Source organism: Sycon ciliatum, chromosome 1 (genome assembly GCF_964019385.1).
Source record: "Sycon ciliatum chromosome 1, ocSycCili1.1, whole genome shotgun sequence".
NCBI classification, from domain to species: Eukaryota; Metazoa; Porifera; class Calcarea; order Leucosolenida; family Sycettidae; genus Sycon; species Sycon ciliatum.
Genome location: NC_088643.1, coordinates 54,289,763 through 54,307,918, shown reverse-complemented (window position 1 = coordinate 54,307,918; position 18,156 = coordinate 54,289,763). Strand labels below are relative to the sequence as shown.

Here is an 18,156-nt window from a genome sequence, read left to right as displayed (position 1 = left end):
CTGATTGGCAGAAACGTCATCAACCCGGTTCAATGATTAGAGATGCATCTCCTAAGGGGCCATCTGGCATTGTCTATAAATTTCACAGAATGAAAAAGTTTAGTTATAACCCTTTCTCACCCACCCACCCCCCAGAAAGAAAGAGAAAACAATGTATTGACTTTACACTTAGAATGGATTGATGTTTCAACTATCAATATTTTTCAAAACGAAACCCACCTCGATATCGTGATCCGCCCACCCGTAAACGAAACTTTTTTTGTTTCGTGGAAACGATTGATAATATGGACAGCCCCTATTAGTAGTGGGAGGTGAGAAAATCAGACCACTCACAAAGTGAAGAAAAACCCATTTACACGGGGAAATAACGAAGCTCAAGCTTTTGATGTTGTTTTTGATTTGCCGTGTGTTGTGGTCCCGCGTTACACAGCGTACAAGAAACATCGGCTACCAACACCCACACCATAACGCATGCGTACTGTACTAAGGTGCACAGTCTACCCATTGTCCTCGTTCCTCACTATTATTCATTTCCCCTCTTCCTCCCCTCCTCATGGTTTTACTGCATTATGGCGCGCTTTGTCTGCGTAGACGCCGAGACCTTTGAGGTCGACAGAGCAGCCTGGCCCCGCCACCACTTCTCGCACATATTCGGGAATATAGTGGACTTTCGTAAAAAATAATAATAATAATAATAAAACAGTCATGTTAGAAGAATGGAAGGACTAGGATATAGCCATGTTACCTATAAAAATAAGCCAGCATGTGGGTCAGTAAATAATGAGGTACAGGCAATGAGCACTCAGGTTCAAACTGCATTCTACAAAAATAGATAATGAATAAAGAATCAATAAAACTGGCCAAGAAAGTCACTTGAAACCAACAAGTGAAGATATGATCAGCACCACCACCATGAGGACACCTAAAATGAATAAAAACTTGACAAGAAAGTAACTGAACCACTGAGACTCAATATGATGGAAGTAACCATGAGGACACCTTGTCTTGCCGTCTTTCCTGCAGGTAGGTAGGACAAGGGATGGCAGTAATACTGACACAGTGCAACGCAAAAACTGCACAGGCCATGCAAGCGTCTATCTTGAGTGCCATGGGAATGTGTGTAAAGCGCCTATAACACGGGTCATTTCACGAAGCGGTAGAGACGTGCGGTTTGTGGCAATTTTTTTGAAAATCTAGCTCAAGACGGAAAGACAGCGGGAGAACGATACAATAAAAGTGGAAAAAGATGGTCGCAGTCACAATCGTACCACAAAATGAGCCTTTGACTTTGCATCCAGTGCAGCACCACTGGTACAGTTCACAGTCTTACGCAGGCTCACAGATCTACATCGGAAAAAGCACATGGGGAGCAGTGCCGGTCTGAGAAATGATAGGAATACGTCAGAAGTGACAGCAACAGTACTGTTTGAATCATTCGCATCAGCCTTATACAAGGACTGTATACCGTGCAGCACAGCATCAGTCCGACTCAAAGGTGTAATTTCCCCGTAAGAATGGTATGTTCTCCATTTCGGCACGCACCATCCGTTTCAAGTCCTCTGGCCACACAACCAGGTCTCTTGTACGAGACGTGCTGGGGCGGACAAAGGCCGTGCAGGCTTTCAGCCAGTTCTCGGAACATTCCAGCTCCAGAAACCTGCAGAGTTCTAACAAGACTTTTCTTGGCATCTTCTTCAGCTTCTTTGCGTGAATATCCAGAATGTTGGGAAAGAGGCGCTTGTCTTCATGGAACTTGACATTTAAATGCGCCAGTTGAAAGTACTTTAAGATCTCACCACGCAGACCTTTTGCATTATTGATTGGTGATGTCTTGTGAGGAAAGCAGAAAGAAAGCACGCACATGCAAGCACACACACGCATGCATGCACAGACACAGACACAGACACACACACACACACACACACACACACACACACACATGCACACAAACACGCACACACATATGCACCCACGTGGACATACACATACCGAGTGTGTGTTTACTGTTACGTGCAGGCTTATGAGCATTCGCGCTCCTCACGTTTGGGCTTGGAGCCTATATGCAGCCAGTTCACCAATGTTGTTGTATACTTTATTTATAGTGGGTGGTCTACACGAAGTAGGGATTGGGTGCTCTATTCGCAGCTAATAGGTACTTTTCATGTTGTGCCAGTGATGTAAAACAATGCCATGGCTTGCGCGACTCCTGGGTGGAAAGGAAAACATGTTCCGTGCATCTGGAGTATTAGTTACAGTACGTTTTGGCCGAAAACAGTTCTCTTCTCTACGGAAAGTTCACATAGCAGAGGTCTTCCTCTGCCCATACAGTACTCAACATCCAACCGGCCAGAGCTTTCTCACACAAGAGAAGGTGGAGCTAGTGTTTGATACTTTGCTCACAAACGGCTGCTATGGCCGCGCAAGCAGCCTGCATGTGTTCTCCCATTGCAATGTGCCTTTTAGCCCTGGCCGTGGGGTGCCGGCGTCCTGGCAGTCGCAGGTGAAAAAAACCCCACAGTGTCACAGTCAAAACCGGATAATGGGCATGTATCGGTCGATGCGGTATCTCCTCGTCTGGTCTCCGTCGCCGTCAGTGTAGTCCGGAGAAAGATGCACGGTATGCCTTTTGGCCTTTACTTCTTCCCTGCGACGCAAAGTGGGTGTCGGAAACCCGAGCGCATGCGGTATCTTCTGTATTCCGCTGTAACAGTTCTGTTCACATCAAAGCAAGCTAGCGGCAATGCTCAGTTCTCCAACCAAGGATGAAAGGACACCAGGTCCTTTCCACCGTAATGTCCATGACAGCTACCGTATTTCCTCGATTAATAGACCCGGTCTTTTGTTTTTTGAAGAGGGTTGGACCCCGGTCTCTTATTTGGGCATGGTCCATTATTTGAGCACGGTCCACTATATTTTCATCGGCACATCGCTGGAAATGGTGGATTTTTAACACGTCATAATATAGAACTTCTATATTCACTGACTTGTCAGTTTCAGCACTCTGGCAAGGTACGTTCGGGCCTGATTGGAAATTTTTATTTCCATTGCTATCAGGTTCGGCCTCATTTCCTCTGTGCTGCGCTGATGAGTTCAAAAAGAACGAAACAGCATGCTGTCCGCAGATTGAGTATTTCGCTCCTGCTCTTGTAGCAGTTGAGCACTCTTGCGTGGGGTAGTGCCTTTGCTGTTTGCGTTATGCAGAGCTCACTGACTTGTCAGTTTGAGCACTCTGGCAAGGTACGTTCGGGCCTGATTGGAAATTTTTATTTCCATTGCTATCAGGTTCGGCCTCATTTCCTCTGTGCTGCGCTGATGAGTTCAAAAAGAACGAAACAGCATGCTGTCCGCAGATTGAGTATTTCGCTCCTGCTCTTGTAGCAGTTGAGCACTCTTGCGTGGGGTAGTGCCTTTGCTGTTTGCGTTATGCAGAGCTCACTGACTTGTCAGTTTGAGCACTCTGGCAAGGTACGTTCGGGCCTGATTGGAAATTTTTATTTCCATTGCTATCAGGTTCGGCCTCATTTCCTCTGTGCTGCGCTGATGAGTTCAAAAAGAACGAAACAGCATGCTGTCCGCAGATTGAGAACTTCTATATTCTATATTATGACGTGTTAAAAATCCACCATTTCCAGCGATGTGCCGATGAAAATATAGTGGACCGTGCTCAAATAATGAAAGAAAGCACTAGCCACTACAAAAATTGTAGTTGCGCAACCTAAAATCGTGTCCTTTTTGATCCACCACGTGCTTTCTTAGTGCGCATGCGCAAAGCGATGAACTCAAATAAGAGACCGGGTCTCTTATTCGGGCATGGTCTACTATTTTTCCGTGAGGCCTCTAGGAGGGTCTACTATTTGAGCATGGTCTATTATTCGAGCATGGTCCATTAATCGAGGAAATACGGTATGCAGTGCACAACATACTGGCAACTTCAGCAAAGGAAGCCGAAAGACAGTATCCAAGCAATGCTTGTCCATAGTTTCTCGAAATTCCTTTTCCACCCAGCATGATGCTCCTTTGACTCACTAGTGAATTCGCTAGTCGTCATGGAAACCACGCCCTTCATTCCCGGCATGATGTACAGGTGGAATCCTGATAATTCGAACACGGGTTAATTATCAACACCGCTTTTAATAAGAAGATTCTTCCGGACCAATTTCTACCCACATAACAATGTCTGATAATTCGAACCTCGAACTCGGCATGTCCGGTTAATTAGAAGTCCACCAGAATCCACTTACATAGATGTGTGGGATTTGTGCTGGTAATTCAAAGTTTTTTTAATTTTGTTTTCACAGTTCGCGTGAGACTCGGCTAGAGACCGAGTTTTCCGCATCCGTAGGAACGCCACCACCCTTCAAAGATCAAGGCGCAGATGCAGCTCCTAAAGCGGTTGGAGGTGAGTAGATCAGCTCACCAGCAAGTGATCAAAGATCGAAAAATCTCATTCACTGCATCCATGTTTTCCTCGTGCCAGGCCACGAGTTCCCACTTAACTGTGGGTCGCAGCACGGCTGGAAAAATCCTTCCCCTACCAAGCAGGACTTGAACCTGGTACCCTCTGTTTCTCAATCATGGCCTTAGACCATCCCACTAAGCCTGCCTGCCTATTCAAAGTTAGCAAAGCATAATTCGAAGTTCACAGTACCTTATACAAGTCGGTTCAGTGTCCGTGAAATCTGTGTCTAAGGTGTGTAGTGCAACTCTGCGCGACAATGTGAGCAGTTTGATATCCATAATGTGTTGCGGGTACATGATTGGATAATTGGAAGTTTTTCGCTGGCGTTTTCGAGTTCCAATTATCAGGATTCACGCTGTACTGCAAAAAGTACCCATTGCGCATCATACTGTTATCAGTCCTCCATAATGAACTGCAACAAAAAAAGATGGCTCTTTATCCCTACTCCCGCAACCATCGCATTCCCACTCCAGCAACTATGACGTGTACTTCTTATTCTTAGATAGTGTATAACTGACCTTTGTTGCAGTGCGGCGTGCCTTCAACGTGCGCAGAAGCATGGTTGAGATATTGTCAAATGGATTGCGTATCACATGAACAATGTAGATCGGCAGGGCCACCATCTGAAGCAGATTTCTGAATACAACGCGCTGACGGGACCTGGCTGTGAATTTGGTGGTCCCACCACCCTTTTTATCACCGATGACCTGCAAAGCAGAAAAGAAAGAGCAGCGACAGGCACGTTGAAACACTGGATGCATTCACGTACTGTGCAGCATAGTTAGTACACTCTGGCTAAGAGTGCGGCCTGTGACTACTGTACTGGTGCTGCTGCTGTATCTATACACAGTACTGTTGTGTGAAGTGCTGTGGGATACGCGTGCATGTACACACACACACACACACGCACACGCACATGCACAAACACACACACACACATACACACACACGTACACGTACACGCACACACACATGCACAAACACACACACACACACAGCTACACATACTGGTACAGTTTCAAAAGTAAGGCATCATCAGACAGCACATCATGTTGATAGGTCATAATAGCCATTAGTTCAGTGTTGCCAACCGCCCGTATTTGTCCGTATTTTTTTTAGAGAAAAACGAAGTTTTGTCCGCAGTACGGATTTCAATCGAATTATCCAGCAAAAGCGAAAAATACGGTGTCTTCGAAAGCAGTGAAAAATGGTGCAGAAGACGCCCATCCACGTGTCCACGATCAATCAATCCAAATCGGATCGCAGAGTGCATGACTGCCGCCCTTTTGGTGTTACTTGGGCCCCAGTGCGCCCTTTTCAGAGCTTGTACTAAGTAAATTAGTTGTAGAGCGCAAGAGCTCGCTTTCAATCGAGCATTTCTGGCCAGATCAACGAAGTGGACAAGCTGTGTGGACAGGGATTTCAGTTATGACAGTGTGTAGTCGTAAACATGGATTCTGACGAGGAACCTAGGCGAGAAGCTGGCCTTCCTGGATTGAAGAAAAGGCCGGAAAAAGCCGCCGCTTGCTTCAAAGAGTTGTTGTCGCTACCACCAGGAATAACGAAGAGCAAGAAGGGAATTCACTTCGCTTTCTGCAAGCACTGCAACAGTGATTTCAGCGTTGGACACGGAGGTTTCAACAATAAACACCAGCCAAATTACACTAATAATCAGTCAGAATGTCGAAAAATGAGTACGCAAAACTCTAAACATTAATGCAAAATGGTACTGGGCTGTACGCATGGGCCCCATGCGTAGAGGGCACTTGGTAACACCGCTAGTTACATGTAAGAGAGTCACTTCTGTCAAGTGACAGGGCAGTCAGTGCTGCATTGATTTGCACCACTTCAACAAAAAATATGCCAGCTACAGCTTGCACTCTAGGAGAGTGGGTAGCAATGAAAAACAATAACACTCTTTGAAAGGTGATGAATTCCCCCTAATATTAGTCGCACATCTTTACACTAAACTTCAAGGGCAAAGAATGGGTTGTGACTCACAGTAGAGTGTGCCATCCTACAGTGGAGATATGGGATTTTAAAAGGACCACTGACCTGGATTGTATCTTGAAATCGTCCTTGCCATTGGCCAGGTACATGATACGAAAATGTTTTGTTGCAGTCCGATCGGAACACAGTTGAGTTCAGCTTATGGCGAACACCCCTCTCAGCATCAACCCGAGACTGCGCATACAGTTTGCTGAAGAAAGTCTGCCTGGTCATGGCTGCATCCTGAGAAAACTGTGCCGTCATGTCGTATTCATTAGACACTACAACATGGGGATGCGCATCAAGAAAGGTTCCCACCAGAGTATGTGTGCTACGCGGGTAGCCAATGAAGAAGAGGAATTTCTTGATGGACTGGACGACGCTGGGGCTTAGATGAACATCAGGAAGCATGGAGCTATTGACTTTTGGCGTTGGTCGTGAGGAAGAACCCAGGTCCTTCCTCTTCTCAATTGTCAACTTGTTCTCTGCTCCGATGCTAAATTTTATCATATCCGAAGCCTTTCCCCATACCGATGGATCAAATTGCAAGGTCAAACCTATCAGTTCACAAACAAAAACACAAACTTGACAAAATCAGAAACAAACATGCATGTGCAAATACACACAGGTACACACATGCACCTACACACACCACCATCACCACCACCACACACACTCACATGCACCTACACACACACACATGCACCTACACACACACATGAACCTACACACACACGCACACACACACACACACACACACATACGCAGGCACACACGCACCTAACACATACACACAATTGCTCACACACACCATTGGACCATTGGACGCCCATCGCCGGAGGCGATGATAGCGATGCTACGGCAGAAGCCATAGCAGCTTGTGCTGGGATTGCACCATTCAACAGCTTGCAAGGCTGAAGAATTGACTGCCACAATTCAGCCTGGTCTACACCACACAGCTATGAAGTGGCTTTTTCTGGCCAGTGAATCCCTACTTTGTGGTCTTTTTTCCATTTTTTTCCCATTTTTTCCCGCACACACATCATACCACATACAGTCAGACCTCGCTTAACCGCACACATCTGTTTTCCACAAAAATATCCGGATAGGCGAGGGAACCGGATAACTGAACACACATACTGGATATGCATGCGGCATGTCAAAAGCAGTGGCGTCATACATACATGTAGACGGGTCCTATGCAGTACAACTAGCGTGCACAGTATGTAAAACAAGCGAGAAAAATGACAAGTGCATGCAGCTGAGTGCTGTCTGCATGCACCCTGCAGGTCAAGGACCTCGTTTGCTTGTACAACTTCCTGATTCTAGCTTCTGCAAGCCACGTGCAACCGGATACGACGAAGCTTTTGTACACATTTTAACCAGTTTGTACGCAAAATCTTGCACCGGTATGCGGATCGCGAGGTCCGGTTATGTTGTATGCATAACATATGCTGCACATCGGTAACCAGCGATTTTCTTCCGGATGGCGAGGGATCCGGATAAACGAGGACCGGATAAGCGAGGTCTGACTGTACTCCGGCATGCACTGGCTGTTGGTAACCACCCAGGAGAATGAAAGAAAAGTGAGGAGGAGTCTGAGAAAGAGAAGAAAGACGTGTGTGACCATAATCATCGGGAATCAAACCCGCAACCTCTCGATTGGAAATCGCTGCACATACCACTGCACCATATGGGACACACACACACATATCTACACACATGCGGGCACGCACCCACACGCGCGTGTGCATTGGGCTTTGACCCCCCCCCCCCCCCATCACGAGAGGCCGCAATGCTACAACAGAACCCCTAGTGCGTACGCTGCCATCGCTTTATTAATGGACATGTGCCCGTTCCTGTGTATGTGTGAGCGTGTGTGTGTGGGGGGGGGGGGGGGTCGGATGGTGGGTGCATGTATGCCACAGTGGCGTAGCAGCATGATGATGAGTGCCCTCACCCTCTACAACTCACTCCCTATCGACATCACAACCCAACATCGTAGAAATTCTTTCCGAAACAATCCAATCTTCTTTTGAGCAGTACCTGTTCAGGGTTCTAGCCAGGTCAATATAGTAGGGGGGCGGGCATGGGAAAAAGTTACCCCATGACCCATTTTTTCCATTGTCCAAAATTGTCTTGCCATGCAAAATGTAACATACAGAGTGAACCCCCGACTTCACCCCTCACTAATGTGCCTTAATGAACCCTCTAGTAGTGACTATCGACTGTATTTTCGTTGAATGGCGTGAAAAAACACAAAAATCGGAAAATGAGTAGGGGGGCGACACTTTTTCACAGGGGGCGCGCAAACGGAGTAGGGGGGCGCTGCGCCCCCCTACCCCCCCCCCCCCCTTTGGCTAGAACCCTGCTGTTCCTGCTCCGCGCACCCCCCTGGTTTCTGCTTGTTTTTCATGATCCATTGTTTATTGCCTCCCCGGGTAATTTCCATCTCGCTGTTTCTGGGTAGTATCAGTTCTATCACACTTATCAATCTTCCCTATTGGCGTCACGCCATCGTGAAACAAAAGAAGAATAATGATTACAAGTGGAATGGCCATAGTCAAGGCACATCTGTAATACCCCCAGCAGGCACAATATGAACACTCACAACAGACAAAGAGTACCCCGCTTCATCCCCGAAGCTACGCAGAAGACGCTAGGGAGGGTCCACAGCGCTTTATTTCGTATGTGTGTCCAGGCAGGTGAGCACTAACCACGCGAATGATGGTGTGACCGTTGCAGGTTACAGAACAAAAGCGTAGCGGGCAACGTGCACGCGTACGCCGTCACACGAGCACAGAGAGGGTCTTGAGCTGGCTCTCTCTCTCTCTCTCTCTCTTGTTACAACCTCCACCCCCCCCCCCCCCCCCCCCCCCCCGGACCAGCGGCATGACAGGGAAGAGCCAGCCTCTCCCCCCCCCCCCCCCCGTAGTGCTGTGGCGTGTGTTGTTGTTGTTGTAGAAGTTTATTTAACGTCGCACCACAAACAGGCGATTTCGCCTCCTTTGATACATGTGGACGACAGAAGGTGTGCATAAACTATGCCATGAGAGGCTTGGCATGAATGCCTGCATGTCTGGCCACACTTAGCAAAAGTAACCTGACCGGCCGACCCTAATACAGGAGAGTAGAGTGACCAGAAGCAATGAATTGTTCTGTTTTCGCGGATACTCGCTGAAAACTATGACTCGATAAAATAAGACAAACAAACTCGTACACAGGTTGTAGGATGCAACCCGCCTCATATCACTGTGCACACGCACTTCATGTGCAAACAAGCACTAGCACTGGACTCGAGGATACTACAATTATGTAGTATCCTCGAGTCATCACAGTGTATGTACTGCCAAGGGGTTATGTACTCTTGCTACTACTTAAAGGGGAAGTTAAGGCAAAAATTAAAATTTCACCAGTTGTAGTCTTCGGGGTGCTGAGTCGAATGGTCTTGGTCCGAGGAAGCTGAGACGCTCCCTTCCTACTTGAATCCCAATCGAACTCGCGCACTTCCACCGAAACTGGGTGACTGCGCCCTACGAGATGGGGATTTGTATGCAAAATGTCACTAAAAGCGCCATTTCGTTCTTATAAAAGCACGGATGACCGCGATTGGCCCATATGTTGTAGTCTTTTGGACGCTGAGTCGACTGGTTTTGGTCCGAAAAGGCTGCGATGTAGCGTTCCTCCTTTATTCCCAATCGAACATGGTTGAACAAGCGGTCACGTGCTCCTGCGTACACCAGTCACCTGGTCACCGTGCCTGCAGGGTACAACTTACTAGCCTGTTTGACCTTTTTTGGATGCACTCCTGTCACTCGAGTTGAACCTTGGTGTGAAATTTGTCGCCTGCTGGCGTGGTGACCAGGTGATTTGGGCACCCAGGAGCACGTGACCGCTTGTTCAGCCATGTTCGATTGGGAATAAAGGAGGAACGCTGCATCGCAGCCTTTTCGGACCAAAACCAGTCGACTCAGCGTCCAAAAGACTACAACATATGGGCCAATCGCGGTCATCCGTGCTTTTATAAGAACGAAATGGCGCTTTTAGTGACATTTTGCATACAAATCCCCATCTCGTAGGGCGCAGTCACCCAGTTTCGGTGGAAGTGCGCGAGTTCGATTGGGATTCAAGTAGGAAGGGAGCGTCTCAGCTTCCTCGGACCAAGACCATTCGACTCAGCACCCCGAAGACTACAACTGGTGAAATTATAATTTTTGCCTTAACTTCCCCTTTAAACTAGTACTTATACTGGTAGGAGCCCCATGCACATGAAAATTCATTGGTGTTGTTACATGTAGTAGCTTCTAAATACCCACCCTTCATTGGGTCGCCTCTAGGTCTGTCAGACGTCGTTCGCGATGTGACACTACGGCTGCTACTCGAGATAGCAGCTTGGCCACCGCCACCTCTGCCTCTGGGTCCCTGGCCTGCTCTGGCGACATTCTTTCTCGCCACTGCGCGTGGCTTATCGCCATGATCACCTTGTCTCAACTGCGCCACAGCACCAGTGATCGAGTAGCGTCCGGAGCCATTGTGAATAAAATAGTTGTTGCGTTGGATGACCAACAACACCAAGGCGAGGAGAATCGCGACAGCCCCATAATAAATGAATCTTGGACACCTGTTCGGGAATATTTCCCGCAACATAGCTGTGCATCATGAAAAAATGGAAACGCTCTCTCATCTCACGGGTGACATCGCTTCACTCATTATCAAGATAGAAATGGTGGAAGTAAAAACTACAAGTACTCGTATATCTACTCGAGTTCAGTTACAATCGAAGGATGTGAGGCTAGTATTACCTTGACTCCTTGATCCTTGACTGCGCAGCTAAGCTAAGCTGCTTGAGTACAGTCGACAGCATCTCGTCTACAAAATCGTCTCTTGCACGTGCGGCTTGGTGATATCTGAAGTAAGTTCTGAAGCCATAACCATGATAGCAGGACTGTACTACTCACTCGATCGTAGATCATGACTCTACTGACTGTTGACATGTCCGTATATAGAGGACTTTCCATTACATCACCTTTTTGGCGCCTTCCCGGTGTCCACCCAAAGATCACCCATAAGACAAGTCCGTGTCCTACGGAAAAATGTGCTTGGGTCAAAAAGAGAATCAAAATTTAATGTGTTGTTCGGTGTACGGTTGAAAATGATGTTGCAGGCCGTCGCAGTGGTGAAGCACTTTTGCTTTTCTTTGATGTGGTGAATAGTTTCGGTAAGTCGCGAGGATTACTAGCCGCAGTTACTGTACTGTTTATTCCAGCCTTGAAGAGGCGTTGCCGCGAGAAGATTGACAGAATCCGTGGGCCCAGTACATTGATCCATATTAACAAGAGTACATACGCAGGGGGATTGGCTGAAAGGTCTTCGTCCATAGGTTAATATCAAGAGTACATGTAACATCATGATACTGATGATTCCATCTTCATATCTCCGCAACAGGTACGCCATACGCACCAAACACATGGTGTGTGGCGTGCGCGCGTACATGCACACACTCTCATGCGTGGCCGAGTTGGCCGGATGAACAGACCACGCATTTGCACGAGGTGTCCGTTATGTCATTAGAGTGCTGTACTTTATGACTTTATTCCAAAATAGTATGTCTTGCTCCTGTGAAATGGAGTTTGTGTCTATGCTCAGCGGGTATCGGGCCACGACGCCACACTGCAGTCAGCGCTGGAATTAAAATAGCACTTCATGGATTATTTTAACTAATTTCCTTTGCGTTTACATGTACTTTGTTGAGCCCGTGGTTTCATTTCTGTGTTCTGTTATGATTGGCCTCTGGAAATAATCGGAGTGGATGTCATTTTTGTCATATGTGTGTGCCTTGTGCAACAGGTTCAAGGCTAGATGCACTTCACATTCGGCGTGCGATCTCGGCGTCTGGGACCTGATAACGTCTTGGTTGGATGGGTAATCAAGGACGATACTACTCGGCACACCAATGTACATGTCAATGTAATTTTTTACTCTTTCAGAGCTGCACTATTTACGGACGAATGTGTCTGCTAGAGAGGAAATAAATAGTATTCACAAACAAGTCCCACTTATTGTTTCTGTTCGTAAAAGGAAATTGCAATTTTTTGGTCATATTGTTCGTTCCGGCTGTTTGTCATTGACTGTTCTTCAGGGTTGTGTTGCTGGAGGTCGTTGCCGAGGCAGGCCCAGAATGTCATGGCTTGATAATATTATTTCATGGACTGCACTTGACGTGCAGTCCCTGCTCGCTGCTGCACGCGAGCGATTTTTATGGCGCTCACTTGTTCATACTTGCTCTGTGACGCCCCGACGACCTTAGGGCTATGGGCTTGTGGTGATGACTATTTACGTCTTGATGCTTACTTCGGTGCTAGCGTGTTTCCCCCGGATTATTTCTATCATCATGCGTGTTCTTGGGCTGAGCGAGCACATGCATGAGTGTGCAGCTATAGCCCTGTGTATCTTTGGTGACACTTTGTTCTGCAACGCATGTACCTTGTAACAGTATGTGCTTGCACTGCTTTGTGTGGCCTGCGTATTTCAAGACTATTCAGTGCATTTTTAGGGTTTTACGTCGGGCCCTAGACGACGGCTACTTTGGCCAACCGGACAACGAAGAAGTTGTGACCAAAGAGAATGATTTTATTTCTTGCGCATGCGTTTGTAGAATGACGTAATACTCAGTGAGTCAGGTCGCTACAGTACTCCCCCGCCAGTGGTGAGGTCGGGAGGAGCGAAGCACGATAAACAAGAAACAAGAAAGAAAAGAGAAAGGAAAGCGCAGCATGTACAAGGCGGAAAGGCAAAACTATAAGAATATGATACATATGTACAAGCGAGAGCGCTGCGTGTATGAAATTTGTTTGTGACGTGGCAACAAAGGCCGAAACAAAATCAAAAATGCAGAAAGCGGAAATGAGAGAGATGCATGACAGAGGCGGGTTAACATGTCAGAGGTGTGTTAACGTGACAGAGGTGGAGAGCATGTCAGAGGCAGAAAGAAAGAAAAGAGGAAATGTACGCGTGACAGAGGAGTGTTATCGTGTCAGAGGCAGAAAGAAAGGAAATGTACGCGTGACAGAGGAGTATTATCATGTCAGAGGCGGCTGCATGTTGCAGACTTGGCGGGATACCAGCAGGAGCGCTGCACTGGGGCGAGGCGTGCCGACTGAGGCAGGGACGGATGGAGGCGAGCGCAGCTCCATGGGGTCCGGTGCCGGGCGTGTGCCTGCGTGCGTGCACAGTGAGTGAGCTGGTACGACGGGTGGAGGTGGCCAATTTCCAGCTTGAGGCCAGGACGAATATGGACGAATACGGACGACTGGACAATGCCGTGGCAGGATAGCGGGGTATCCAGGTGGGCCGGGGAGGGTGGCAGGGGCCACAGCAGCTCCGAGGCGGATCCAGTGACGAGTGGTGGTGAGGCTCAAGTTTTACGTCAACAGCCGGCGATTGACGGGAATCCCGAGAGTTGAGGCGAGCAGGAAACTGCGGCGGGCCGAGCTCAGGGATGGCATGCTCAAAACTCCGAAGAGCGCAGCGTCAGGGGTCACCAATTTAGGGTTTTACGTCGGGCCCTAGACGACGGCTACTTTGGCCAACCGGACAACGAAGAAGTTGTGACCAAAGAGAATGATTTTATTTCTTGCGCATGCGTTTGTAGAATGACGTAATACTCAGTGAGTCAGGTCGCTACACATTGACCCAGGTTGGTTTGGTTGCCGGATGATCTCTTGTTGCGTCGCTCTGTGTTTTGTATTCATCAATTTTTGGGCTTGAGAATTGAGCTGGTGTGTGGTTCCCAATATCAAAACATCATGCTGGTGCTCTGTGTTTTGATTATCGACTGTCCGAGCAGTCGCGATTCATTACCAGAACGGTCAATACTGTAGTCTCTTGACGTGTTTGTCTTTTTGTGTTTTCGCCGGGGGAATTAGCGGTGACGTTGCACATAGAACGGCAGTGTTGCATCACTGGACGACCCTGCCTCTGACTTCATGTCCCCAGGATGTGGTGCAGATACACCAGACAGTCACTTCCTGTAAACACGCAAACAGCAAAAGAAGAGATCCCGCAAATCAGGAAAACCCATTGGGGAAAATATCGAGTAGATCATACACCATTCAATAATCTGGAGTAATTACAGTGAGACAAACACTTCACTGCTCTCTCTCTCTCTCTCTCTCTCTCCATCCTTCCAAAATACCCTGTAACAATTTCCTAGAATTATTTTATTTTAATATATTCTCAGGACATCATTCTGAACATAATAACTTCTTCCATGGGTCTTCAATCACCACGGAGGGCGAGAATATATCTAAGTCATGCAGTTTACGGGAGGTGCGAGCTGTCATGGATATAGAGGCTGATACTTGGTCCGACTTATTAAAATGTGCGCTTCGCTTCAAAACTCAAGCCTATGTCCAAAGGAGCACCTGTACTAAAAAATCGACCAAGAGACGATAGATAGATAACTACTGTGTCGTTTCTTGGCCTGACCTTCTAGTTACCATCTCTGCTGGTGTCTCAGGGCGCTTCTTCAAGTGCGTCAACCTGCAAAACGTCGACATTTTTTTCATCTCCTCCAAGCTACACTGCGCTTCCTTGATTTTTTCACTCCATAGGCACGATTTAGACGGCCGACTTCGCCTCCTCCTCGTGCAGTACGACTGCCAGAATGGTGGCTGTAGGTTTTTTCGCCTGACGCTCCCACGAGACTTTCAAATGAGGCGAACAAGTAAACCACCACGCAGAAAAAAATCACTTCTCATCACCGTGTGCCGCGCGCTTAGAACTAGTACTGACTGATCTGTGTCGACATGACTGTCACACAGTCAGCTGCATCAGACCATGCGTGCTCTCCCCGGCCTGCCTGTTTCACGAATCCACTGGCCCCGGAGACTGGCGATCTTGTGACGCATCGATCGCGATCGCGGCTCCGAGGAGTCGGCGAGGACTCCGCACCATTCACGCACCGTATTCACCCTTTCTGCGCTTCAGTTTTCCAGCCAGGTTGTCGCCTGAAAGTCGACCTCAAGGGCGGTTGTTTACATCGATCAACTTCTTGACGATCTCTTCTGTGATCTTGATTCGTCGGCCGCCACATCGTGAACGAATGCGAGAGAGATCAGCACAAACTGGACGGAGCGATGCAGGTGCTTTCTGCACGAGTTTCTGGATGCCGCGTTTGCTGAACTTACTTGATTCTTCCAAGGAAACAGCGACTGCAGCGATTTCAATCCGCCAGGAAGCACTCGAGAACGATCGCCCAGGAGTTTCTGGTACTCCGTGACAATTCCCCATCGCAGTGGGGTGTTGATTTCAGCACCAGGCCTTCTCTGTGTTGCGCAAGAAGCAACAGGAGTCCTCTGACGGCAAAATTTGCACGCAAAATTCTCGAGTCGACTAGGATCCTGAGGCGCTGCCTCCTTTGGGGTTGGAGTCATTTCTTCTTCAACAGCACAAATCGACAACTGAAGGATAGTGTTAGGTAGCTGGAAAGTTTGTTCCGTCCTGAGATTATTTGAATTTGTTTGGCTGACGTTCGAAGCGAAACGCACATTTTAATAAGTCGGACCAAGTATTATTGTGCCAGCGTGAGGGCAGAGACAGAAAGAAGACACTGATTTCTTTAACAACTCACCTACATAATAATTATTATAATCGAATCCACAGGGAGCGCTCGTACTTTGATCCATCAGGACGGGAAGAATCTTCAAAGGACTCTCAAACACGGAGTTTTACAGTGGGCAGCCAATTTCACAGCCATTATGAAGGCCCTCGACGACTACAGGAGATTTGTAGAGGAAAGAACAAGGAGTAAAGAGCGACAACAATCGCTTGAAGAAAAAGCAAAGAAAAACTGCTCTCTCTCTCCAGTCATTTAGATGCTGTTGCCTTTGACAACTGGTTCCATCCAGAGGACGCGACTTAGTCTTTTGTTTGTCCCCAGTGCTCTCCGTTGCTATGCGTATCGAAGGGGCCGTGACGTCACACTTAACAGCCCCGTTACATGTACATGTACATGTAGTTCAGCGCACGTGATACTGTACAATGTATGATGTGTGTGATAATCACTCCCCCCCCCCCACCCCCCTATTCACCATGATTCACTGGTCTTAGATAGTCTCGTGAGTCGCGGCAGGTGCGAGCTGCGAAGGCTCTGGTTCAGGTCTAGTCTAGGAAGCTTGTGAAGACTGAACTGACATAACCACCAGTGACAGCCGAAAGCCGGAGCCTTGACAGAGCATATGGCAACAAAGGAGTTGGAGTTACAAGCTGTCACTATAGTACACACAATTACAATGTGTCTACCATGTTGTCACTACTGACAGTACTGTAGTGTGACATGTGATGATGTGGGGTAGGGCTGCAGGCCATGATGTGTCACATTGTGTGTCTGCCAATTAGGGACCGGTGTGTCGACCGGCGGATTCTGCTCGAAAAGCAGTGAAATTGGCAGAACCATACAAACCTTATGGCGGGCAATTCCTCGAATTCTGTTCCATTTTTGATCCACATACCAAACATGCATGAAACTTACCAGAAAAGTACCGAATTCTGCCAATTTTTCTGCCGGCAGAATCCGCCGGACCCTACTTAGGGAGTTCAGTTCCGGTCACAGAAAAGCGAAAAGTGCAGTCACAGCTCGCCTGTACAAAGTGAATGGGCGCCTCGTGACTGCAGTTCGAGATGCAGTTCGAGGCCCGAGTATCTTCTCCCGCGGCCTTTTCGGCCTTGTCGATGCTATTTTTAGGTAGCTGAGGTCATTACCTTTCCAATGGTGCCACACATGCCATGCTTCCAAAAATAATGCCTCCGCGCTTGGCGCGGATGCACTTCGAAGTACTAATTTCGACCAGATCCGTACTTGGCCCCGCGAGGAACACCCGATTTTCGTGTTCAGCGGCCTCGAATTAGCCTAAACCAAGAGGATTCTAGAACATTGAGGCTCGCGCTTTATCGCAGTAGAAGGAAGATGATCACAGAAACCAGCCCACGGCGATTTCCTGGTGGTAGACGAAAAAAATCAAGTGAACTGCGCGCACACTGTAGAAGCAGTGACGGTGAAAACGTGCCGGTGACTTGTGCAAGCAGGCGCGCACGGCATGCGTGCACACTGCATGCATGCACACATCCTGTATCGCCATGTATGCACCAGATAGTGCAGTGCTGGACGGAAACCACACGGCTCACATACATACTTGCATTTACTTCTGTGACTTTCTCCCCCGTTTTCCGATCTTCAATCGACTATAACTCTAGATTGCCTTGGAATTTTGGGTTCAAATTTTCACAGGTTGTTTCTCACATCTTCCCGGTTTAGAAAAACTAGCGTTTTATGCGAAACTCGCGAATTTGGTTTTTCAATTGAAGTCCCTACCCTACTGCCAATGCCTCTTGTCAAATAGCGAAGACGTGAGTCAAGGGCAACCCGGAGCCGGAGAGCAACAACACCCACAATTAAACGTGACCTAAGCCTAGGCCGTAGTAACCTGGTAACTCATTACTGAGTAATGCATCACCAGTGCAGTGAGTGGGGCACAAGATGCCGCGGCGTGAGACTCGAGTCCACCAACTACAGTGTAGACACTGTACTACAAGAAAAACTAAAGATTTAAGAAAAACAATTCAGGTTACAGACTTAGTTACAGTAGCTACATGACTAGACTATCAGGACGACACCCAGGAGCGATCAAAGAATACACGACTGACGTAAG

The 18,156-nt window shown here is 47.8% G+C and overlaps 1 protein-coding gene across 1 annotated transcript; it reads right to left on the bottom strand.

Annotated features, from left to right (window-relative positions):
• Positions 1-643: 643 nt before the first annotated feature.
• Positions 644-11,263, bottom strand: LOC135831069 (uncharacterized). Its single transcript, XM_065343322.1, has 4 exons — positions 10,765-11,263; positions 6,515-7,005; positions 4,978-5,166; positions 644-1,830 (listed from the first exon to the last, which is right to left on the bottom strand). The coding sequence occupies exons 1-4, from the start codon at positions 11,093-11,095 to the stop codon at positions 1,480-1,482; spliced, it is 1,362 nt and encodes a 453-aa protein (XP_065199394.1). The 5' UTR covers positions 11,096-11,263; the 3' UTR covers positions 644-1,479.
• Between the last annotated feature and the right edge of the window lie 6,893 nt (positions 11,264-18,156).

What these genes read in the sequence shown, in the direction of transcription:
- LOC135831069 (XM_065343322.1), bottom strand. Translation starts at nt 11,095, where the DNA reads ATGTTGCGGGAAATATTCCCGAACAGGTGTCCAAGATTCATTTATTAT. An exon ending in TAGAGGCGACCCAATGAAGG is followed by an intron (nt 7,006 to 10,764) that starts GTGGGTATTTAG and finishes GTGAACTGATAG; the next exon opens with GTTTGACCTTGCAATTTGAT. An exon ending in GATTTCAAGATACAATCCAG is followed by an intron (nt 5,167 to 6,514) that starts GTCAGTGGTCCT and finishes TCTGCTTTGCAG; the next exon opens with GTCATCGGTGATAAAAAGGG.